Consider the following 25,359-nt stretch of genomic DNA (forward strand, 5'->3'; position numbering starts at 1 on the left):
CTTGCACAGCAAGCCTAGGAAAGTAACAGTCAACAAGAAATTAGTGGTGAATCAAGTGACAGAGTAATGGGGGAGAAAAGCAAATGCTGAGCTGTAATTTTGAGTTATAGTATGGTTCAGAATGCTGTTGCCTGCCAAGAATAATGATAGTTAATACATGGCAGTGGAGGATTGCATGTTTTTAAAATGTTTAGTCAGGGAATGAGGCTGAGGAAGAGAATGTCTGTCACAAGCAAGACATGAAATGTGGCCTCTTGGGATCTCAAAAATCCCGATTGCAGAAGTGTAACAAAACCTGTTAAAAATTGAAAAATCTAATGAAAACATGAGTAAGATTTCCAGTGGTCAGAGGCTGAACTTCAGCATGTTAAGGAGGCTCTCTCCTGCCAGAGGCAGATGGGCTTGGCAGCAAGGTTCGAGGAGTGGTTGGATGGAGTCAGTAGAAAAGCCATAAGAGCTGAAAGGAAACGGATGCTCTATCTCTAGGCAGTGGCGAGAGATAATTCAGTGGGAGGCAGGCGCTACCAGTGGCAGCGACTATAACGTGGCTTCGACATAAGCTGGGGTATGCAACTTCAGGAGGATCAGGCTACCATTTCAGTCCCCTTTCCATTACAGGTAGCGCTGAGGCTAGTGTGTAACAAGTATTAAAATGCTTTAAAAATATTAAAACAATAACCGTCATACTAGTTAAATCTCAGTTATCTCAATCTAAATGCCTGGCAAGTCTCCCTGGGGAGCATAAAGCACCGTTTGGTCATAGCAGTGAAAACAGTGTTGTGGTTGCCCATGAGCCTGACATCACAAACTGAGGGCATGAGGAGCAGTCTGGGCGCAGCTGTGAGATTTCTGCACTTTCGAAAGCTTTCCTCAGATGATAGGGGAATGAGAGGTGTTTTTGTGACTTTTAAAATCTATATGAAGATTTAGGAGCACTGTGACGATTCATTTCTTGCATGTTTAGTCAAATTCACATTGCTGAGATGCTGTGCATGCACTGATAGCTTCCTTTTGGGCTTGCCCAGACAAGTAATTTCTCAAAGTGTTTTCTTTGTTGATTTCAGGAGGTCATATTGGGAGATGAGAGGCAATGCATTAGATAAGAAGTCGAACTATGAAGTATTAGAGTAAGTATATTGTTTCAGCTCTGGGTCTGAGTTTTTTCTTGCTTATGTGAAAAATGTTCATCCAGAAGCTGCAATATTGCCACTCTTCACGGGGAGGTGATGATATGATCTGCTGTTACTGCTTTAATTAAGAAAAAATGGGAAAATGTAAAACCTAATAAATTTCAGACAACCTATCAAGGAGGCAAGAGCCTGTCAGTTCCTGCCTGACAAAGTCAAATAGTTGGAACCTGGGAGTAAGCTGCTAAAATGCTGTTTTAAAATGTTGTTTTAGTGTTTCAATATAATTTTAATTGTATTGTTGTTTAATTTATATTTTAACTTTTGAATATTTTCATAGTTTTAATTTTTGTAAGCTGCCTTGTGTCCCAGCACTGGGAAAAAGGTGGCGTATAAATAAATATAATAATAAATTGGATTGTTCATAGTTTAAAGCTGCTGATATGCAGGATCATCGTTCTTTCCGTCATCTGCATTCTGTTAATGCCTGTGTGATCAGCCAGTCTAGTCCTACAGATTTAGCAGTGCTTTGTATAAAATGGATTTTCTGTTTGTGATTAGATTAATCAGATATGAGACTAAATTACACTGAGTCCTTTAATTACTTATCAGCTCCTGGAAATTTATAATCTGTGGCTTTGTTTTCCTTTTTTCCTTCTGCTTGTACTAAGTTACAATGCTGTTAGCAAAAACACAAATTGCCCAGCATGCTCCAAAAGTGTCAGTGTGGACACTGAGCCCATAGAATCCCAGAGTAGTTCTGATTCTGAGGAAGAGGAGTCGCTCCTGGGAGAGGAGTATGCTCCTCTTTCCCAGGGCCAACAGCTGATGGAGATTCCTCCCACCAACATTCCTAGCTTAGATAGCAGTCCTGGGAGTGACAGAGCGCAGGAAGCAGACTTGATGGATGTGCGACGCCGACGCAGAGAGCGGCGCCAAATGGAGGGTGCGGAAAGGAGGCGTAGTGCCCAGTTAGCGCGCAAACAACAGCTGCGCCCAGAGGATCCAAGAGAAAAGGGGAGGGACTCTCCCTAGCCCTTAAGTTCAGGGGTCTGCCAGTGATTCCCTTTCAAACGGGGACCAACTGTTTCAACTTAGGGCATAGGTACTCTGCTGCTCATATCTAGTTGCTAACAGTAGAGTTGTTAAGTTGTAAAAGAGGAATAAAGCTTTGAAAAGAATCCCTTTGTCTGTGTCTGGACTTGGCTACTGGATTAGACTGAGAGAGGCCTCCAAGGAGCCCTTGACAAAAAGTAACTGAACATTAAAAGCCAGAATATTGATGTTAAAAGCCTGACTAGTAACTTAGACAAACTGTAACATAGTGTCTGGGTTCAGATGATCAGCAAGGGAAAAAATGCAGTGTCGGCTATTTTCCCTGCCCCTGCTGTTTGCGCAACTGAGATTAGTCTAATTATCTGTGCTGTGTCATGGGTTGCTGTGTCATCCAAACCCGGCATGCAGCACAGGCATAGTAATTTTCACCCACCCTACAACCCATGGTTTGCAGTGGGGGTTGTAGCATGGGTGAAAATCCATTATGACATGTAGTGAATTTTCCAGCAAGTCCTTTTAAGAGAAATCTAGAGTCCACCCCCTTTTTACAGCTCCCATTTGGAGCAGTTAGTGCTGTGACCAACGTTGTTTCTGTGCCAAAAACCAGACTGAACCCAGACTGAAATGGATCCAGATAATTGATTTCATCCGAGAGTGACTGGAGCTGGTTGGCAAGGACTTTGCTCAGGAAAGGAACATTTGCCATCGGCCTGAAGTTGTTAAGATCTTCTGGGTCCAGGGAGGATTTCTTCAGGAGTACCCTGCGACCACTCCCCATTGCAGTGAGGCATTAATAACCTCTCTGGCCCAGCCTCACATGTTACTGCTGTGCTGTTTGGGGGTCTTTGTGTGACAGTTGAGTTATACATCTTCTTTTAACATAGAATAGTCTGGGGCAGTATTGCATTCTAACAACTTTAATTACATGCCTGGATCAATGAAATGCAAACCATATTTCCCCCCTATACTAGGGATGGGGGAGCAATTTGTTCAGTTTGCATTAAAGTGAATTTACTTAATTTTGCATGTTCAAACCAATATGTGAACCGAAACTCAGTTGTCCTTTGAAATTCGAAGTTCTCTGCGGAGTTCTCCAATAAAAAAATGCATACAAAAATGTGTATGTTAGAGGAAAGTGCACACAAAAATGTGTATATGTATGAAAATAATATTCACAAATGCGTTAGATTAGAAAAATTGCTTGCAAAAATTCTGTATATTAGGCAAAATTGTGTACAAAAATGCCTGCATCAGGAGAAATGCACACACAAATATGTACACATTTTCATGCAGACTTTTCCCCTCCAGTTTTGGGACTATCTGAAATTGAGATGGGGAAAATTTTCAAAGTTTGGGACAAACCAATTTTAAGATTGGCAAAATGGGAAACTGAGAGATACTGAAATTGACAGATTCAGCCATCTCTAATCATACACGTGCCTGAAGAGGGCTCTGGAGTATTTCTTAGACTGTAAGAACATTAGAAGAGCCTTACAGGGCACCAAGGGTTCGCCTAGTCCAGATTCTGCTTCCTATGACAGCCAGCTAGATACCTCTGGGAAGTAAAAAAAAAAAAAAAGCAGGGCATGAAGGCTGCTAACATGGATCTGAAGGGAAAAGCTGTTACAACACTATAAAATATTGTTCACACCAAAGCACAGCAACCATGTACTATAATAACATTAAGGTGGTAGCAATATAAGATACTTTTTTGTAAATATTTCCAGGATGTGTGATGCAGTCCCTGTAGGAGTGCTCTTGTATGTCATGTAGACTGTCAGATTTATCTAACCTTACATAGGAAGATAAACTTCATGCAGTTTGCATCTGAGAAGAAATACATCAAAGGACTTAATATTTATGAAAGTTTTGTTATGTTCTTTTCCATTTTAGCACCACTGCAGGCACTTTAGTGTCTGTTGCTGCAAAAGAGAATATTCTCTTGCCTTTAAACTTAATGTTTTTACACACATGGGAGAGAGAGGATCTTTATTTTTAAAGAGGCCTACAATCAGATGCAAATGATTCCACTAAATGGTAGCTGGCTGTGTGCATTTGACATCTTTGTGGATGCATCTTCTATAGAAGTAAGCCCACATTCAGATGTGCATTAGATAGTGATTTTTGATTTATCACTAGTTTGGGATAACTTTTCAGAGTAAAGTTTGGCAAAAAGAGAAGCCCCATATGTCAAAGGCAGAACATATATATTCAGGAAGTGAGCCTTTTTCTCACTCAAGTTGGGAATCTAAACTATCACTCAAGTCATTGGCTAAATAAAGGTGAAATATTAATGATAGGACTTGGGGAGGAGAGGAGGGTGAGAATATACCAGTATATGGCGAACTCCTGAAGAACAATAGCTTCAGGTGAGCCCATGTGCAGTTAAAAGTCTATGCTACCAGCCAGGATTTCTATCCGGTATTCTGTAGAATATCATGTCTTATCCCATATTTTCGTCTTTCTCTTCCGCCCATCTTCCAGAGGCACCTTGTTCTGCATCCTCAGGACTGTTACCACACGTTTTTTAGTAGCAAGTAGCAAGATTCACTAGGGGGTACAGAGAGCCTATTCTCAGATATTCAGGATTAAATTGCAAAATATCAGTTTAAAAGCACTTTTAATTCATTTTAACCTGTGATAGTTTGTGATCTGGAGAAATAATTGCACATCTCTTTTGAAACAGTGACCTGGTTCATACATAATCATAGAAGCATAGAATAGTAGGGTTGGAAGGAGCCTACAAGGCCATCGAGTCCAAACCCCTGCTCAATGCAGGAATCCAAGTCAGAGCATTCCTGACAGAGGGCTATCCAGCCTCGTCTTGAACGCCTCCAGTGTGGGAGAGCCCACTACCTCCCTAGGTAATTGGTTCCATTGTCGTATTGCTCTAACAGTCAGGAAGTTTTTCCTGATGTTCAGCTGGAATCTGGCTTCCTGTCACTTGAGCCCATTATTCTGTGTCCTGCACTCTGGGATGATCGAGAAGAGATTTTGGCCTTCCTGTCTGTGACAATCTTTCAAGTACTTGAAGAGTGCTATCCTGTCTCCCCTCAGTCTTCTCTTCTCAAGGCGAAACATGCCCAGTTCTTTCAGTCTCTCTTCATAGGGCTTTGTTTCCAGTCCCCTGATCATCTTTGTTGCCCTCCTCTGGACCCTCTCCAGCTTGTCTGCATCCTTCTTCAAGTGTGGTGCCCAGAACTGGACACAGTACTCCAGATGAGGCCTAACCAGTGCTGAGTAGAGGGGAACTAGTACTTAAGAGGGGAACTAGTACTGTAATGACAGCCCCTTAGTTCAACAACCTGTGAGTTGTTGTGCATGAGCAGGGATGAGTGGGTACACTGGCTGCAGCATGCCCACCACTTCTGCTTTTACACCATGATCAACTCCTTCATAGGTTATGGAACGTGATGTGCAAACTCGGGCTGCTGGGTTGTTTAGGGTTAAATAACCCAGCAGTCAACCCGTGATTTGTTGTTAGGTTAACTGCATTGTTGTTTAGCCCCTAAACAACCCAATGGTCTGGGTTTGGATGTCACACTCCACAAACTACGAAGTACCCCATTGTGGGTTGTGGAGTAAAAGCAGAAGAGGCAGGCACACTGCAGGCAATGTACCTACTGTCTCCTACTCATGCACAACAACCCATTGGTTGTTGAACCAATGGATTGTCATTATGTGTGAACAGCCACTTTTAAGTTTTTCTGCTCTCCCCACCCCACATTAAACAGCACTTGTGGGTCCAGCAAGCCCTTGCAGCAAAATGGACATCATGGTTTTAAAAGCAAGCTTTTGGGAGATTGTTAGAAGTCTTCTAGTGGCTAGTTTAGTGGAATTGGCAGCTTCTACTTATTTGGCTGGGAGAGAATGCTGCTTTGGCTTCTGCGGTGCAGTCTCCTCTCTTCTCTTTTCTCCTCCCCTTACATGCCTCTCCTCCATAGTTTGATTCCCAAGTCAACATGCCAGCAACGGGCTTACCTTCATCATCATTCTCTTCACAAATCCCAATGTGCGTAGTGTTTTGATCTGGCATAGCTTAATACGAGGGCACAAACACTTGGTGTTCCATCGCAGACAACTGAGGGTGGAATTCCCTTCACCTATAGTCTCAGGCACTTTTTTTTTACTTCAAGCATACACTCAGGCCTGGATAATATCTTTAGCAAAGCATACAATGTTACTCTGAGTAAAGCAAGCTGGGAAAATGTGTGCCAGAGGGGAAGCATTATTAAGTTGACAAACTGAAAGACTCTGATTCCGCTAACTCCAGTCTTGGGCCCAGTGTTGATTTTTATAATCTAATTGGACAAAAGGAGCACAGACTGGTTGCGTAGTATGCAGTAGATGGAATAGCCTACTTTATGAGATGTAGATTCCGGTAGCATCTTTCAAAATCTCATGGTTGATAATACTGGGCTAAATGATGATTGGTCTAAATCAATATAAGATGGCTCCGTGTAGGTATATCCAGTATGAGGACTATCTAAATGATTGTCTAAAGAACTTGATCATTATTTTTCACATTAAGAGATTAGTGGATTGGGCAGTGGTAGTAAACATGAAATAATGACAAAGTAATTAAAGTTCTGTTTTGCTGTTATCTCTCGCTGTTGCTTCCTCTAGGTGTTTTTGCCTTAAAGATTCAGTGAGTAAGAGAATTGTTAAAGTGTTTTTGGAATTGAATGGTTTTGGGGGATGGGGTAACAGAGTTTTTTTTAAAAAATGAAATCGCAGTTGGTCTGTGGCATGTATGTTTATATTTTTTTATGCAGCTGGCTATCATCACATGATTTAGTGGTGCTTTAGTTTACATGAATAAGGTATACAACATTTCTCAGAGACATCACTGATCTTGTTTTGTTTATTTCAGGAAAGATGTTGGTTTAAAAAGATTTTTTCCGAAGAGTTTGCTGGATTCAGTAAAGGTAATCTTACATTCTGTTCAGATGCTAGAAATTACTGAACAGTGTGTCTTGATGATTCTTTGCTTTGCCCTCTCCAAATATATACATTTATTTAATTTATTTTGCATCGTCCACGTACATGGCATATTACAAAAAATGAGAGGACACGTTCCTGCCCCAAGGACTTAAAATCTGGAAAATAACACCAAGGATATATGGTGTTTTACCAAGTGACATAAGCAAAAGAGACATAATGCAGAGTTGACATATTTCAAATAACCAGATACCAGCTTGAGGCTTTAGGTGCCAGATGTAAACAAATTCATAGTTTAAAAACATTGGGTTAGGGAGGCTCAGAAAGGAGGATCAACCACCAGATAGAACTTTCCTCTTGTTATTTCATCACTTGTGTTTCTAGATGTATAGTTTATTGTATCTATACATAAATCATAATCCACATCTGCTGGTGCATTCAGATGGGCAGTTGGGACCAGTTCGAAGCTAGCTGGTGGTGACAATACACTCCTTGGTTGAGCTGAGGAGGGTCCATAGCTCAACCATAGTGCTCATCTTTGCATATATAAAGTTCTAGGTTCAATCCATAGTGTGTCCAGTCAAAGGAAGTCAGATAGCAGAGCTGGAGAGGCCTCTTCTAGAGACATTGGAGAGCTACTGTCAGTCAGAGTAGAAGAATACTGGGCCAATGGTGTAATACTGGACCAATAGACCAATGTTGTAACTCAGTATAAGGCAACATCATGTGTTCTTATGACTTCCCAGACTTCTGTGTCTTATGCACACAAGCATTGACTGATAAAACAAAATGTGGCAGAAAACAAGTGGCTGTATTCCCATGGCTGCATTATTAAAGTGGCTTCAAGTATTGGTTGTTATATGGAAGTTCAGGAAATACAGAAAGAGCTGCGAGGTTGCCCAGACTTTGTGCCACAATCTCTCTGGAAGCTGTCATTTGCATTGTGCTTGTCCATAGTGATCCTGCTAATCCTTGGATTAGGTGGGTCCATCATAGTCCCTGTGTGACTTGGTTATGCTCTCAGTGTGCCTAAGGTACTTGAGCAATCCCCTGTCTAGACATATCTAGGTAGTCTGCTTCAAAAACTATGTTGTCAATATGACTGTGCAGTGTGTGGAAACACTTCATTGTTGCTTAGTTTTATTATAAAATGAATCGTTGGCTTTCTTGCATATTAGCAGACAGCCAGGTTGAGAATTAGGATTTTATTATCTGTGTAAGGTCTGATATTGAGGTAACGTCTCATTTCATATCTTTAATTCCTTGCAATCTGTAGACCACAGGATCATATGAAGCTGCCTTATACTGAGTTGGACCATTCGTCCATCTAAGCCAATATCATCTATGCCAGTGGAAGGCAATCTGGTTGCCTCCAGATGTTTTGAACTACAATTCCCTGACTATTGACCATTCTGACTAGGGCTTATGGGAGTTCTAGTCCAAAACATCTGGAGGGAACCAGGTTGGCTACCCCTAATCTATGCTGACTGGCAGCAAGGTCTTGGACTGCCCCCCCCCCCCCCCCCCGTCTAAGATCCTTTACCTAAAGATGCAATGAGTTGAACCTGGGACCTCATATACATGCAAAGCATGTGCTGTGCCACTGACCTACAACTTCAGCATGTGTCTTCTGAAATACAGTAAAGAATTCAGTAAAGAAATCGGCATTGTATATAAGGCAGCAAGAAGTATTATTGTTATTATTTCAGATCCAGTCTACTTCCCACTGAAGTTAGAAGAAAGATTTATACAAATTGCAGCTGGAGTTAAATTGTTTGTTTGGACATTCTTAAGTATCCTTGGAACATCCTTGGAACAAGCTAAATGTGTGTGAGATGTGTGGAGTGGCATAGTGGCCATTCTAAGCTAAGTGTGTGAGGTGTCAAGTCATCAGTTCATGAACTTGGTAGTCTTAGGCAAGCTGTTATACTGGGGTAATAATTCTGGCCTACCTTACAGGGTTGTTGCAAGTATTCCTGACCTAGTCTGTATGAAGCACTCTGAACACTCAAAAAGCATTAGGAAAATGTGAAGTATGTTAAAGCAAATAGCATGATAATGTTGCCCCAACAAGCATGGTTCAGTTTTGCATTGCCATTAGTATCCTTGAAGGCTTGTATTATGTATATGCTAAAGAGCATGTTAGTCATCTCAAATAAATAAAATCTCTACTTGCATAAGAATAGCCTTTTGATAATGCCCTCCATATGTCTTGAAACAAATGCTGAAAGCAGATTTGGGTAGGGATAAGCCTCAGGTTATTTAAACTATATTGTTGTTTCAGGCCTCAATCCAGAGAAGATTAGTCATGTTTAAATCCCATGGAAATTAGTGGGTTTTAGTTGTGGCTTAAGTGCAACTAACTTTCACTGGACTGGAGTCTATAGCTTCCTTTTTTTAAACAACAACAACAAAAGCTTTAATGCCTGGGCCTAGGACAAAAGTTTCTGTGCCTTTGCTGCTTGAGGGTGGAGTCAATATTTTGAATGATGTATGAGATACAGAGGTATCTGATTGCAGTCTCTCCTTCAGCCAATAATTTGTTTAGAAAATAAGATCAAGCTGAGAACAAGAACAATTCGTTCAAGCACATAATCATATTCAGGTTGTTTTAATATTATAGATTAGTTAATCTGTGTTAATTTTCTTCCTACAACAGCACCTTCTAATGCAAGTGAAATGTTTTTTTTCCCGCCCAAATACATTTATGCTTGACAAAGCACCTTTCTGCCTCAGAATTGTGAATAATTATGTTTTTCCAGTATTTTAAGGAAATGTTACCAATGTTGTGTTAATAGATGTGATTGCTATTTACTCTTGCTGGCAGAATCTTATGATATCTGAATATTTCATTATCCAGGCCAAAAACCTACGAAAAATGATCCAGCAAACATTTCGACAATTTGCCAACCTCAATAGAGAAGAAAGTATTTTGAAATTCTTTGAGATCCTCTCACCAGTGTATAGATTTGACAAGGAATGCTTCAAATGTGCCCTTGGTGTAAGTATTCTGCATTCAGCTGCTAGGGCATATTATGAAATAATCAGTTTAATTATTACTGCTTAGTTCAGCAGTTGGTTGTCAGCTCTTATAGGCAGAGGAAAGGTCAGCTGGCACTTTGCCTATGTATACTGCATCCTTTTGATTAAATTCACACACAATCTTTAACTATGGGTGACATTCATAGCAATTATTTTTATTTGGGCTACTAGCAAGGGAAATCAAGGGTTTGGTAACAGTGTTAATTATAAGAGTAGATGCAACAATTCTGGTTTTTTATAATTTCTATACTCAAGAATTCTGTTTTGCTCAATATAGAGTAAGGACTGCCAGCTCATTAATGAAATCTTAATCAATGAAGTGCATGTTTAATCTGCATATGAATAAAATATTCTTAAAGAAAAAAACACGCTTGTTTTTTGATGATGCATGTTTGTATTGCAACAGCCACCACCATAGAAGAAGCAATATTTCCTGTGTGTGTGAAAGGCCTTTTACACAATGGTGCCTACAATGCAGTTTATATACTTTTTTTAAAAAAATGGGTGGAATTAGAGAGGTGAAGACGTGGAAAATAAACGGAAAAATTTGGGGACAACAGTTTTTTCCATTTTTTTCCAAGGACCATTTTTTTTTTTCTGAAAAATTGGAAAAATTGAACAGCTTTGGATTGTGAAGTATTTTCTTTTAAAATGTAACACAAGATGCTTATATAGTGTTACTAAGCCTTTCCTTCCCGCATGATTTCTAAAACTATGTAAGACTTTTTAGAAAGACTAGAGATGTAAAATGTCTGAAAATAATGAAGCAATGGGGGAAAAGTTTTTTTTAATCCTCTCTGTAAGATTCTCAGCATAGTTATTTCTTTCATTTCTTATTAAATTTACCGATTAACGTTTTGGGATGCTCCAAGTCCTATAAGACCATTGAGTTCAGCCTCCAGTTCTTCCTTCTTCTTCTGACTTGTAGGATGATTCAGTTATTTCACGGACTACTTGCTGAAGTACCCTCTGGTCAGACATAAACTAGGAACCTAAAACGTTATGTATAACTTGGTTTGCTCATAACATTAATCATGTTTGGTATATTACATTTTTAAAATATACTTTACTCAGAAAATAATTACAAATTTACTAACTGAGTTGACCTTTTAACATTTTCAAATATAACAATAATTTTATGAGCAAACCAAGTTATGCATAACATAACTTTAGTAACAGAAAGGCTGCTTTACACTCCTAAGGCAGCCTTCCTCAACCTGGTGCCCTACAGATTTTTTTGACCCAGCTAGGGATGTACGAAAGTCACTTACCTTTTAACGAAATGTGATTCAAGGCGCTCCGTCCCTCCCCCCGAAATTCTGGCCGGGGGGGAGGCGCTCCGTCCCTCCCCCCCGAAATTCTGGCGGGGGGGAGGTGCTCCCCCCTCCCCCCCCGAATCCTGGCCAGTCGGGTCCGCAAATGGCGGCGGCCATAGCCGCCGCCGTTTGCGTCCCTGCAGTCAGCCGTGATAGGCTACGTAAATGTTTACGTAGCCTATCACGGCTGAGTAAAAAACAAAAAAATTTGCGTACACAAATGGCAGCGCCCACGGGTGCCGCCATTTGTGTCCCTTATTTTGGCACATCTAGTCTACGTAAACATTTACGTAGACTATGGCGAAAATAAGGGGAACGCAAATAGCGTAGACGCTACGCTATTTGCGTTCCCCTTATTTTTGCCATAGTCTACGTAAATGTTTACGTAGACTAGATATGCCAAAATAAGGAACGCAAATGGCGGCGCCCATGGGCGCCGCCATTTGCGTACGCGCATTGTTGTTTTTTTACTCAGCCGTGATAGGCTATATAAACATTTACGTAGCCTATCACGGTATTTTTAAAAAATCTGGCTGTGATAGGCTACATAAATCTTTACGTAGCCTATCACTTTTTTTGTTTTGTTTTTTTACTGGAAATGGCGGCGGCGGCAACCGGTCGGAAGACTGGCCGCCGCAGCCGCCGCCGCCAAACCGCTGCTGGAGCTGCCGCTGCCAGGAAGATTCGCACAAGGTAAGTCCTGTCCCGGGGGTGGGGGGGCAGACCGTTTCGCCACCAATTTCAGGGGGCCAAATGCGCTGGCATTCGGCCTCCCCGAGATTCGTGGCGAAATTCTCTGACATCCCTAGACCCAGCATTCCTGACCAGTGGCCATCCTGCCTGAGGCTGATTGGAGCTGAAGTTCAGAATATCTGGAGAGCACCAGGCTGGGGACAGCTGTCTTGAAGCATCCAAGTGACTGTAGATCTGTAAAGAGTATTAAAAAAATAAGTATTATGTATTTTTCCCAGAATTTCAGTTTTTTTCTGAAACCCCCCAGAAAAACCCCGGCCTTTCCACGGCTTCTAAATTTCCAGAAATTTCACATCTCTAGGTGGAATCCAATAGTCTTTTCAAAATGGCTTGTGATCCTGCAGACACCTCCACTAATGGAAGAGGAGAGGGTGGCACATTTTTTGAAATTCTTTGTGGTCTCTGCATCACACATGTGGGCTCTGCGCCTGCACGTAACCTTGATTCGGGAAGCTTCTGTAGTTGAGGAGAGTTTTGGTGGGAACCCCTCCCCTGTTGTCCAGTGCCCATGTCCCAAAAGCAACAACAACCCTCCTGTTCCGTTAGCAGAGGTGTCCGCTGGATCACAGCCTGCTCCTTGAGCAAAATAGCACCACTGGATCCCACCCTTAGACCAATTTAATTGGGGACACTTTTTAAATTTACAGATAGCCCATTTCTAGAAGCCATGTCCAAAGCAGTTCATAGTGCTTTCAATAAAAACATGAATAAAACACAATAAAAGCAGCCCAAAATCATATAAATAGTAGAAATGAGCAGTCAGAGCAGTTGATCAAATAATTTATGGTCAATTAATTTTACTCATTTTGATTAAATTTTGGAGCCCCCCATAATTACTTGGGGACTAAGGAGACAATTAACTATGGTGGTCATTACAAGCCCCTGCCTTGCACATCTCTGCTCTGCAAATCAATAATTACTTTAGCAAGTACTTGGAGACTTAAGTTATGATTCTGTGAATCACATTTTTGAGAAGTGGTTCTTCAATGTTTCTAGTGTTCCCCAACCTGGTGCCCTCCAGATGTTTTGAATGACAACTCTCAGAATTCGTGACCATTGGCTGTGCTGACAGGGGCTGATGGGAGTTGAAGTCCAAAAGATCTGGAGGGCACCAGGTTGGGAAAGGCTAGTTTAGATCATGGGCCAAAACAAGCAATATGAAAAGTCAGTGATCACATCTCCCAGCATGTGTGTTTTTTTTTTAAAGTAGCTATAATAGGCACAGATGCTATTACTTCAGCTTGGAGCAGGGATGGTTGAACAGGTGTCTGTATCTTACCTGCTGTATTGTATACCCAAGGGCTTAATTACAGCTTTGGGGGAATGAGCTACATTTGAAAAATGGTATGAGGAGGAACTCCCCCTCCCTCGACAAAGCTACTGTGGTGAAAATTGGAGGCATATATGGCTGCTTCCTTTAAAGTTTTTTTTTTAAATGTGATCTATGATTTCCCATGTGGTCTGCCTAGGTGTTTCAGGTGTAATTTTACATTTGTTTGATGACTATTTCTTGAAAAAAATCTTATTCAATTGCATGGTGTTGAAGGTCGTAACCCCTTTTAAAAAATATTATTTCCAAATGTTCCCCACCCGCTTTGGACCATTAAATATAACAGTCAAGCTGGATTATTTCGGTGGAGCTGGCTATTGGTCCAGAAGAAGGAATCAGCTACCTTACAGACAAGGGTTCCAATGTAAGTCAGCTCATCCATCAACGTTCTTAACATGCCTTGGAATAGGGGGTGTAGTAGTATATTTTGAATTGTTCTTTCCCTTTTCCCTATATTTTTCTGTTTAGGCAAAGAGTAATGGAAAATAAGGACTGGAAAATAAGGAGTGAATTTGAAGAAAATGGCAGGAAATGCAAATTAACTCTGCAGTTAATTACTGTGGAAAGTGGGATTGATTATTGATCAAATATATATACTGCCAACTGGTAAAGAACATCAGGGCAGTTAACAGTATTAAGAACTTAAGTTTTTAGATGATGACTTTTTAGGAAGAGATTCAGGCAACTACTTTAGAAACAGAACAATAACTTGGATTAATTAATCCACTGCTGTTTCCTTCCTCCAGAATTTACAAGCATAACACTTATTGATAGACTTTAATGATAAGGACATGCGCTTCAGCTCTATTTCTGATATATATATTTTACACAGTGCCACTGTTCTTATTATAATGCATTTTGATAGGTTTAATTCTTGCACTGAATTCTAATAATAATAATAATAATTTCATTTCTATACTTCCCAATAGCTGAAGCTATCTGGGCGATTCACAACAATTCACAGAAATTACAAACCACAGCATTATACAAACATTACATAATAATAAAACATAGTCTAAAAATTTTAACATACAAAACTTAAAACTACTTAAACAGCTAAAAACAATTTCAGTAAACAATTTCAGTAACAGACCAATTCAACACAGCTGACATAAATGCCCCATCATATGCCATTAAATGCCTGGGTGTAGATGACAGTCTTAACCTGGCACTGAAAAGTTGATGGTGTTGGTGCTTCAGGCAGGCCTCAGTGGAGAGCTTGTTCCAAAGTCGGGGGGGGGGGGGGCAGGGGAGGACACCAGACCACTGAGAAGGCCCTCATCCTTGTTGCCACCTTCTGAACCTTGCCAAGAAGTTGATCATAGTGTCTGGGTAGGTTCAGGTCGGGAGAGGTGTTCCGTCAGGTATTCCAATCCCAGGCCATGTAAGGCTTTATAGGTTACATACAGGCACCCAATGCAAGTGGGCCAGAATGGATCTAGTATACTTCGACCTTCTGGTCCCAGGTATTAATCTGGCTGCTGCATTTTGCACAAGCTGCAGCTTCTGAGCAGTCTTCAGGGGCAGCCCCACGTACAGTGCATTGCAGTAATCTAATTTGGAGATTACCAGAGCATAGTTTACTGAAACCACGTTATCCATGCCCAGATAGGGGCATAACTGGGCCACCAACTGAAGGTACTCCGTGCCACTGAGGCCACCTGAGCCTCAAGTGACAGAGGTGGCTCCAGAAGAACCCCCAAGCTATGAACCTGTTCCTTCAAGGAAAATGCAACCCCATCCAGAACAGGGTGAACACCCTCCATCCAGTCAGAAGAACCACCCAGTAGCAGTGTCTCAGTCTTGTCTGGATTGAGCTTATTCATTCATTCATTCATTCATTCATTCATTCATTCATTCATTCCTTCATTCATTCAATTTCATTTCATTTCATTTCTATACCGCCCAATAGCTGGAGCTTCAATTTATTAGCCCTCATCCAGTCTATTGTCTGGATGAGCCAGGTACTGGTTTAACACATCCACTCCTCACTTGATGAGGATGAAAAGGAGAAGCAGAGTTGCATGTCATCATCATTCTGATGACAGCGCACTCCAAAACTTCAGATGACCCCACTCAGCGGTTTCATGTAGATGTTAAATAACATGAGGGAGAAAACCAACCTGTGAAGAACCCCATGCTGGAGAATCCACGGGGTTGAGCAATATTCCCCAAGCACCACGTTCTGGAGCCAGCAATCCAAATAGGAGCAGAACCACTGCAATGCAGTACCCCCCACTCCCAGCTCAGATAGTCATCCCAGAAGGATACCATAGTTGACGGTATCGAAAGCTGCCAGGAGATCCAGGAGTATCAACAGAGTCATACTCCCCCTGTCTCTCTCTCGACATAGGTCATCATACAGGGCAACCAAGGCTGTTTCCATCCCAAAACCCGGCCTAAACCCCAACTGAAATGGATCCAGATAATCGGTCTCATCTAAGAGTGTCTGGAGCTGGTTGGCCAGCATCTGCTCCAGGACCTTGGCCAGGGAAGGAACATTTGCCACTGGCCTAAAGTTCTTAAGATCTTCCACATCCAGAGCGGATTTCTTCAGAAGTTGTCTCACCACCACCTCTTTTAGACAGCCTGGGACCACTCCCTCTTAAAAGGAGGCCTTAATCATCTCCCTGGTCCACCCTGCTGGTTCTTATAAGCCAAGAAGCGCAAGGATCCAGTATGGAAGTGGTTGCACAAACCTGTCCAATTCTAGGCTTTTTCATTGTTGTCTTTTGCAGGGTTTTTGGTTTGTTTGTTTTTTGCTAATAGAGTTCTATACTTAAAGCAAAAAACAAACAAACCCTTAGTTGGTTATGCATTATTCTTATTTCCTGATAGACCTTATGTCAGTTTCTCTTTGGGCTCTTAGTCAATGGATCCCATTGCTCTGTCTTCAGACAAAGAGTTGCCATCTATTCAGCTTCTTCCCTTCCCCTTCTATAGCATGTGACATTGTTCTGAGGCTCAGGTGAAAATAAAGGGATAGTGGCAGGATATGAGAAACTTCAGGATGATATTGGTTAGTTTGTCCTATGTTAATAATAGCATTTTTGTCCCATGGTACTTACTAATGCTGTTACTTTCCCCCTATATTTTTCTGTAGCCTACCCACTTAGCAGACTTCCATCAAGTGCAGACCATTCAGTATTCAACAAGTGAAGATAAGGATAGGAAAGGAGTGCTACAAATGAAAATTGCTGGTGCACCAGAGGTAAGTAAGATTACCATTGACTTTTCTGTTGCACGGTGGGACAATGACAGCTAATTCCATCTGCATGCTTTATGAGTAGAGATGGGTGCAGATGGATCCCCCAGGGGATTGTAAAAATGTAGGAAATACTGCATCAGACCCTTGTCTGGAGTCTGCTACCCTCCTCAGTCTAAATGAATGCACTGCTGTATAGTATGGTCCTTGTTGTAATGCTATTCTTTGTAAGGCTGACTGGGTCAGTGGTGGCAGAGATTGTCTCTCATTTCACCTGTGGTGGAGTACATGCCCAAATTATCTAGTGCTACTGTTGGTTTTGCAATAATTCAGTATTGATGGTTGCAGTGAAAAGCTGCTACTGCCCTGAGTGGATGCTCATAGCGTAGTTGGGTTGGAAAGGGCCTATGCAGAAGTTGGCATTTATCCCTATTAAATTTCATTCTGTTGTTTTCTGCCCAGTGCTCCACCCTATCAAGATCACTTTTTTGTTTCTGCCTTCCATGCTATTAGCTATCCCGCCCAATTTTGTGTCATCTGCAGATTTGATCAGCATTCCCCGCACCTCATCATCCAAGTCATAAATAAAAATGTTGAAGAGCACTGGGCCTTGCAGTACCCCGCTCGTTACCTCTTCCCAGTTTGAGAAGATCCCATATTGATAAGCACTCTTTGAGTCCGATTCTGTAGCCAACTGTGGATCCACCTGATGGTTGTTTCATCTAGCCCACTTTGAGCTAGTTTGCTAATCAGGATATCATGGGGCACTTTGTCGAAAGCTTTGCTGAAGACGAGGTATATGATGTCCACAGCATTCCCACAGTCCACAAGGGAGGTTGGAAAAAAGGAAAGGTTCCTCCTGTGCAAGCACTGGGTCATTACTGACCCCTAGAGGGACGCCTGCTACGCTGGTGTTTTCATAACAGACTATAGCGGGGTGGTTTGCCATTGCCTTCCCCAGTCGTGACTACATTTCCCCCAGCAAGCTGGATACTGTCAGGGTGGAAACTGAGCCCATAGAGCCCCAGAGCAGTTCCGATTCTGAGGAGGAGCAACAACCCGTGGGAAAGGAGCTCGCTCATCTCTCACAGGCACAGTGGCAGGGAGAGATTCCGCCTGTGTGCATTCCTGAGAGAGATAGTGACCCTGGCAGTGAGAGAGCGGGGGAGGGGGTTTTGCTGGATGCTTGGCGCAGACGCAGGGAGCGGCGCCAGATGGAGGGTGCCGAGAGGAGGCGCTCTTCTCGCTTGGTGCTAAAACAACGGTCGCGTCCCTCTCGGATCTCTCCATAGCCCATAACTTCAGAGTCTTCCCGCCCTTCTTCTTCAAACGGGGACCAACTGCCTTACCTGGAGCTTAGGCTACTCTGCTAACTACCCCAGTGCAGTTCCTTGCTTAGTCGCTGGTGATTAGCATCTGAAAGAGTCATTAAGTTGTAAAAGGAATAAAGCCTTGGAAAGAATCCTTTTCGTCCGTGTCTTGAGTCGGCTATTGGAGGGGACTGTAAGAGGCAGCTAGGGTGCTCCTGACAGGTACTCGTTTTATCGACCTTGGAAGGATGGAAGGCTAAGTCAACCTGAGCCGGCTGCCCGAGACCCGGCTTCTGCTGGGATCGAACTCAGGTCATGCGGTGAGTTTTGGTTGCAATACTGCCGCCGACCACTCTGCACCACATGAGGCTCATCACAAGGGAGGTTACCTGATCAAAAAATGAGATCAGATTAGTCTGGCAGGATTTGTTCTTAGAACCATAGAATAGTGGGGTTGGAAGGGGTCTATAAGACCATCGAGTCCAACCCACTGCTCAATGCAGGAATCCAAGTCAGAGCATCCCTGACAGATGGCTGTCCAGCCTCATCTTGAATGCCTCCAGTTGGGACAGCCCACTACCTCCCTAGGGAATTGGTTCCATTGTCATATTGCTCTAATGGTCAGGAAGTTTTTCCTGATATTCAGCTGGAATCTGGCTTCCTGCAACTTGAGCCCATTATTCTGTGTCCTGCATTCTGGGATGATCGAGAAGCGATCCCAGCCTTCCTCTCTGTGACAACCATTCAAGTACTTGAAGAGCGCTATCCTGTCTCCTCTCAGTCTTCTCTTCTCAAGGCTAAACATGCCCAGTTCTTTCAGTCTCTCTTCATAGGGCTTTGTTTCCAGTCCCCTGATCATCTTTGTTGCCCTCCTCTGAACCCTCTCCAGTTTGTCTGCATCCTTCTTAAAGTGCGCTGCCCAGAACTGGACACAGTACTCCAGATGAGGCCTAACCAGTGCTGAGTAGAGGGGAACTAGGACTTCCTGGGATTTGGAAGCTATGCTTCTATTAATGCAGCCCAGAATAGCATTTGCCTTTTTTGCAAGCCACATCACATTGTTGGCTAATATTCAGGTTGTGATACACAACAATTCCAAGATCCTTCTCGCTTGTAGTATTGTTGAGCCAAGTCTCCCCCATCATTTGGTTTCTTTTTCCTAGGTGCAGAACTTGACATTTATCCCTATAAATTTTCATTCTGTTGTTTTCTGCCCAGCGCTCCAGTCTATCAAGATCACTTTGAATTTTGTTTCTGTCTTCCAGGGTATTAGCTATCCCGCCCAATTTTGTGTCATCTGCAAATTTGATCAGCATTCCCTGCACCTCCTCCTCCAAGTCATTAATAAAAATGTTGAAGAGCACTGGGCCCAGGACTGAGCCCTGTGGTACCCCGCTCATTACCTCTCCCCAGTTTGAGAAGATCCCATTGATAAGCACTCTTTGATTCCGATTCTGTAGCCAGCTGTGGATCCACCTGATAGTTGTTTCATCTAGCCCACTTTGAGGTAGGTTGCTAATCAGGATATCATGGGGCACTTTGTCAAAAGCTTTGCTGAAGTTGAGGTATATGATGCCCACAGCATTCCCACAGTCCACACGGGAGGTGACCTGATCAAAAATTGAGATCAGATTAGTCTGGCAGGATTTGTTCTTGACAAATCCATGTTGACTTCAAGTAGTCACTGTATTGTTTTCAAGGTGCTTACAGATTGATCACTTTATAATCTGCTCCAGAATTTTCCCAGGGATTGATGTCAGACTGACTGGTCTGTAGTTCCCAAGTTCCTTCTTTTTGCCCTTTTTGAAGATCCGGATAACATTAGCCCTCCTTCAGTCATCTGGCACTTCACGCGTCCTCCATGATTTCTCAAAGATAATAGACAGTGGCTCTGAGAGCTCTTCTGCCAGTTCCTTTATTACTCTAGGATGTAGTTCATTTGGCCCTGGAGATTTGAACTCATTCAAAGTAATTCGGTGTTCCTTGACAATATGCCTATCACTCTCAAGCTGCAGTCCTGCCCCTTCAGCCTGTACTTCACCTTTGCCAGGGGGCTCATAGACCCTCTTTTGGGAGAAGACTGAGCCAAAGTAGGAACTGAGGACTTCTGCCTTTTCTTTGTCATCTCTTATCATTTTGCCATCCTTATTTAATAGTTGAACCATCATTTCTTTTCTCTGTCTTTTATTATACACGCATCTGAAGAAAGCCTTTTGTCGCTTTTAGCATCCCTCGCTAACCTCAGCTCGTTCTCATCTTTAGCCTTCCTGACGCCATCCCTGCAATTCTGTGCTACCTGCCTGTACTCTTCCTTTGTAGCTTGGCCTTCCTTCCACTTCGTATATGTGTCCTTTTTTGTTTTCAGGTAATCTCTACGCTTTTTGTGAAGCCACATCAGCTTCTTCTGTTGTCTTCCACTTTTTTTTCTTGTTGGAATTGTTTGTAATTGTGCCTCAAGAATACTGTCTTTAAAAACTCCCACCCATTTTGGACTCCTTTCCACATTAGAGTTGCTTGCCATAGTGCAACCCCACCTCTCTTTCTGTTCCTCCTGTTCTTTTTGAACAAGTTATATCCTTCAATTGCTGCATTCCAGTCATGGGAGTCATCCCACCAAGTTTCAGTTACACCTATCATGTCATAATTTCCCTCCTGTATTAAGAGTTCAAGTTCGTTCTGTTTGTTTCCCATACTCTGGGCAGTAGTATATAGACATCAAAGACCATGTGCTTTATAGTCTGGCTTTCTTCTTCTTACATTTTTTTGAAGCCTATTATTGGGCGCTGTTAGAGCTGTTGTTGTGTCCATTGCGCTGCATGAGCTTTCGTCCATTGTTACTCCCAACTTTACATCTCCCTCCTCCGTAGGATTTAGTTTAAAGCTCTCCTGATGAAGTTCTTCATGCTGTGGCCAAACACATTCTTCCCAGCCCTTGTGAGGTGCAACCCATCCCCTTCCCACAGTCCATCTTCCAGGAAGTATAGCCCTTGGTCCCAGAATCCAAATCTCTCGCATCACCACCTTGGTAGCCAGTCATTCACCCGGAATATTTTTCTTTCCCTTTCTCTCTCTCTTCTAACTACTGGAAGGATGGATGAGAAAACTATCTGAGCCCCAAAGTTCTTGAGTTTCTTTCCCAAATCTTCAAAGTCTGATGTGATTTCTTTGTTGCTCCGCTTGGCGGTATCATTTGTTCCCACATGGATGAGAAGAAAGGGATACCTGTCAGTGGGCTTTTTGAGCGTAGACAACCCTTTAGTCGTGTCCCTAATCCGTCCTCCCGGGAAACAACATACCTGGGGAGTCCATGGGTGTTCGTGACATAGTTGGGTTTCAATCCCACACAGCAAGAAGTCTCCCACTACTGCTGCTCTTCTTGTGGTTGTAGGCCTTGGTTTCATTGCCTCTGCTTGACTGACCTTCAGCCTCTTGCTCGCTCTCATGCAGGCTCCCCTGTAATTCTTCCTCTGCAGGCTGTCCTCCAGTCTCATCCTCAAGTACCTGAAAATGGTTCCATAGTTCCACTGTTTCCACTGGTCCACATAATTATAATATTTTTGAAATAAATTGCTAACTTTGGGAGTGTGTGAGCACTACATGTTTGTAGTTAGACAGGGCAGAGTGAGCAACCATGAATGAAATGTAAAATAGTTCTGATCTTGGGAATTCTGCCAGACCCAGCTGTGTGCTGGACATCATTACCAACAAGTCTTTTGAAATGACAGGGAAGCAGTGGAGAAGAGTGAAACACAGAAATGGGGAGTGATGTCTTTTAAAATATGGGTGCATTTCTCTGCTTTGGGAGACATTGTTACAACCCAACTCTGCACAACATACATGGTGCAATCTAGAAAAAGTTATGTCTTTGTGTAAGTCCTCTTTTGAAACTAATTTAATTTGAAAGCACCGTGAAATCTTTTCGGTTGCTGTCATAAATTATGGCCCATCAAATTATACAGTGAAAACATGTTATGTTCGTGCTGACTACTTTTAAAAACTATATAAACAAGTGATAAACTAGCATTCAAGTGTTGAATATTAGACATCCAAATTTTAGTGTACAGCCTGTTAACTAGTTGCACTTCTTTGGCTTTTCATTGCTGTTTTATACCAGGTAACAATAGCCAATCAAATTTGACATCTCTTACCATAAAGAATTTATTTCTGAGCTTCCTCCCCCTCATCCCATGAGCATTGCTCAAATCTAATATGCTTTGGTTTCTACCAAAATTAGAATAATATAATGCTGATCTGATACTTCCAGAGTTATCAAATATGGATTGAAATCCTACATGAGGAATGGCCCTTTGGATGCAGCCACATAGAAGAAGCAACGTATGAGCTGCTACCACATGGAGAACCCCATGGAGAGCTCTTGCTTCTCAGCAAAGAAAAGGGCAGGCTTGGCAGCTGAAAAAATATGCTGCTGCATTTATGCAGATTGCTATTATCCCAATATGCACTTTACATGCTCCGTGGGGCCACTCTGTGTGCAGGTTTTTAGGGCATAGGAACTAGCCCATTTTAATCATCTACACACTTTTTTCTGTTTACTGTTTTTCAGTTACATGCTCTGCTCTGACGTAACAACTCAGCTGTTCTGCTAAATGTTTGTGTCCGTAAATAATGCCTCTTTGTTTGGTGCCCTGTTTTTTTCTGTCTCTTTCTGTAGCCTCTGACAGTGACAGCACCATCCTTAACCATTGCAGAGAACATGGCTGACTTGATAGATGGTTATTGCCGACTGGTCAATGGTGCAACACAATCTTTCATCTTCAGGCCTCAGAAAGGTAAGATAAAAATTTGTTTTCTAGACAATATATGCTGTATCTAGTCAGCTTTTGTGTCAAAAGAAAAAAGAAGAAAAAAAAGTAGAAATAAGATCCCAGCATGCATAACTTCTCTCTGTTCACTAGGGGAAAAAAAGTAATATTTGCTAAGGAATGTGTGACTAAAGATAAAATTAACAAGCAACTGAGATGGTAATTCCAATAGCTACTGCCATATAGCTAAAAACACTGTAGGTTAGGCTGAGAAATAGTGATTGACCCAAGGTCACTCAGTAAACTATGTAGGTGAGTGGGGATTTTAATTTCTCCATAAGCACATTCCTAATCTCTCTTCTATTTTTGAGTAGCACAACTGGCATTGTCCTCTTGGGGTGTTCCTCTTTTTTTTTAACCGACTGTCATAGCCCCACGGATTCGTGTGTTTTGGAGAGCTGTAAATGGTTGAATTTAAAGAGTTGCGTTAAAAAAGTGCACTTACTATCTTCAGCCTTGCATCAGTGAAACTTCCTTGTTGGATCCAGTGGGACTTAAGTTGTTACAAATTAACCAATTGTTTTTGCGACAACTATCAAAAGGGAACATTTGCTCTGTGCATGTGTGGGTGGTGGGGAGTGGGATATGCATGCTAGAATAGGTTCTTGGGTTGGGAAGATAGATTTCTGTTTCATCTTACATTAAGTACTACAGGATCCTTTTTTGGTTTGAGGGCTGGATTACCTCCTGATAATGTCTTCCAGGAGTACATGATATCGGGCGGTGGAGACAGAGCCCAAAGTTGATATAGGACAGACATTGTTAATTACTATTGTTTTAATCATTAACTTTGAAAAATAAAATTAAAAAACATAATAAATATGTTTTATTTATTTTTGTTTTAAACAACAATTCTTTGGTAATATTGTTGAAATTGTGAATTCTGTTTATTGGAAGGAAATAAATGCTTCAGCCTGAACAATGCTACAAATTGCTTCAGTTACCTGAACAGGAATTTAATTTTTATCTAGAATTTTCCTTATGTAGTTTACCTTATGTGCTTATTCAGTACTTTTTCAACTCCAGTTCAGAAAAATAGTCTGCATCACAAAGATGTTTCATGTGTTACTTCAGCGGCATGGGTTGTTGTCAAGAAACATACACTCTTTGTGGCCTGGGGGCTCCATGTGGCTGCCATAACACATGGAACAGGCTTACTGCATACATTGGTGCTACTTTGTTGAAAATTTCTGCATCAGTGCCAGGCTAACCAAGTAAGTTGCTATAGGGAGGATACATAAAAGCATTTTGTTCATTTTTCCACAGCTTTGATGGGGCTCAAGTAGATGAGATGGTTGGAGATGCATCTTAATGCAGCCATTGGAGATCCTGAGATTTGGATCAGGATGGTGGGGACAGGTCTTCCTGATCCAAATCTCCACCCCCTACCCCATGTAGCCATTAGTTTGCCATATGGGTAATTCTATTTTTTACCCTGTGGAGCAGCTAGCTAGCTTTTGCTAGCAGGTTTATTTAGTCTTAAAAAATCACAAGACATCTGATCATGTTTGTCCTGCCACTAGGTCTAGTTTTGCTGTTTAGATGTTTATACTAACCACCGCAGAACACTGTGGTGTTTCAGGAAGCTTTCAGTGGGGATCGGTTTTTAATAGGTTGATGGTTCACAATCTCCATTCCCAAAGCATTTGTAATTCTGATGCTTTAATTTAGATCATGTTTGTGTATTTTGAGGAGTTTTGGACTGGACACTGACCTTTGGAAGCTCCTGTTATCATTTTATGTTGACCAGTCTGACCATATAGCTACAGAAAAATGCATAGAACTAAATTTAAACAGTGATCCTAAGCATGATTATTTGGCATCAGTGCCAAAATAAAATAAGAGTGGTGTAGATTTTTGCATATCCAAGAATTGCTTTTGGTCACCTTGTTGCTCTGAGAACAAAAGAGGTGACCTGAATTGGCTGACCAGAAATGTTAACTAGAGATTCAAATTCATCTTGCCACAAATGCTTTATATTTCAGCCTCCCCTATCTCATAGACTGATGCAACCCTAATGAAATGCAAATTTTAAATGCAAATAAGGCAGGGGAAATTATCCAAGCCTGACTTTGATCTATATCCACAAGAAGTGTAGAATAATCGGATCCTGATTAAGATGCTTGTTCACATACTACTTTCGTTTTGTACAATATTTTACTTTCAGGTTCCACTCTCTTGCTTCCTACACAGCAGTCTTGCGTAGATGTTCTGAGCATCTCATGGGGAAATGAAAGCAAAGCTACTGATTGTGACTTGCTGAGTAAAACTTCAAATTGCTCAGAAAACACTGAGACTTTCCTGTAGTTTTGAGTCTTCTGACAGAATAATACTGTATCAGAGAGTTTTTCCTGAGTTTTTTTGTCCTCCATGTGGTAGCCAGTGCAAAATTCTAAGATCCTTGTTCTCCATAAATGAGGGCCATTTGGAAGTTTTATGTAAGGCTATCGGGGGGT

The 25,359-nt window shown here is 41.8% G+C and overlaps 1 protein-coding gene across 36 annotated transcripts in view; it reads left to right on the forward strand.

Annotated features, from left to right (window-relative positions):
• PTK2 (protein tyrosine kinase 2) overlaps positions 1-25,359 on the forward strand; it is a 332,755-nt gene that overhangs the window by 181,129 nt on the left and 126,267 nt on the right. For 35 of the 36 annotated variants that reach the window (XM_084848676.1, XM_084848672.1, XM_084848681.1 and 32 more), the window contains 6 exons: positions 1,065-1,127; positions 7,057-7,111; positions 9,985-10,125; positions 13,852-13,929; positions 16,669-16,776; positions 22,753-22,870. In XM_084848676.1, coding sequence (XP_084704802.1) covers positions 1,065-1,127; positions 7,057-7,111; positions 9,985-10,125; positions 13,852-13,929; positions 16,669-16,776; positions 22,753-22,870 — 563 coding nt within the window. The remainder of the gene's footprint in view (positions 1-1,064; positions 1,128-7,056; positions 7,112-9,984; positions 10,126-13,851; positions 13,930-16,668; positions 16,777-22,752; positions 22,871-25,359) is intronic. The other variant, XM_084848657.1, reaches the window with a different exon arrangement.

Source organism: Heloderma suspectum, chromosome 4, assembly GCF_057233095.1.
Source record: "Heloderma suspectum isolate Gila_16-S chromosome 4, 16-S_ref, whole genome shotgun sequence".
Lineage (NCBI taxonomy): Eukaryota > Metazoa > Chordata > Lepidosauria > Squamata > Helodermatidae > Heloderma > Heloderma suspectum.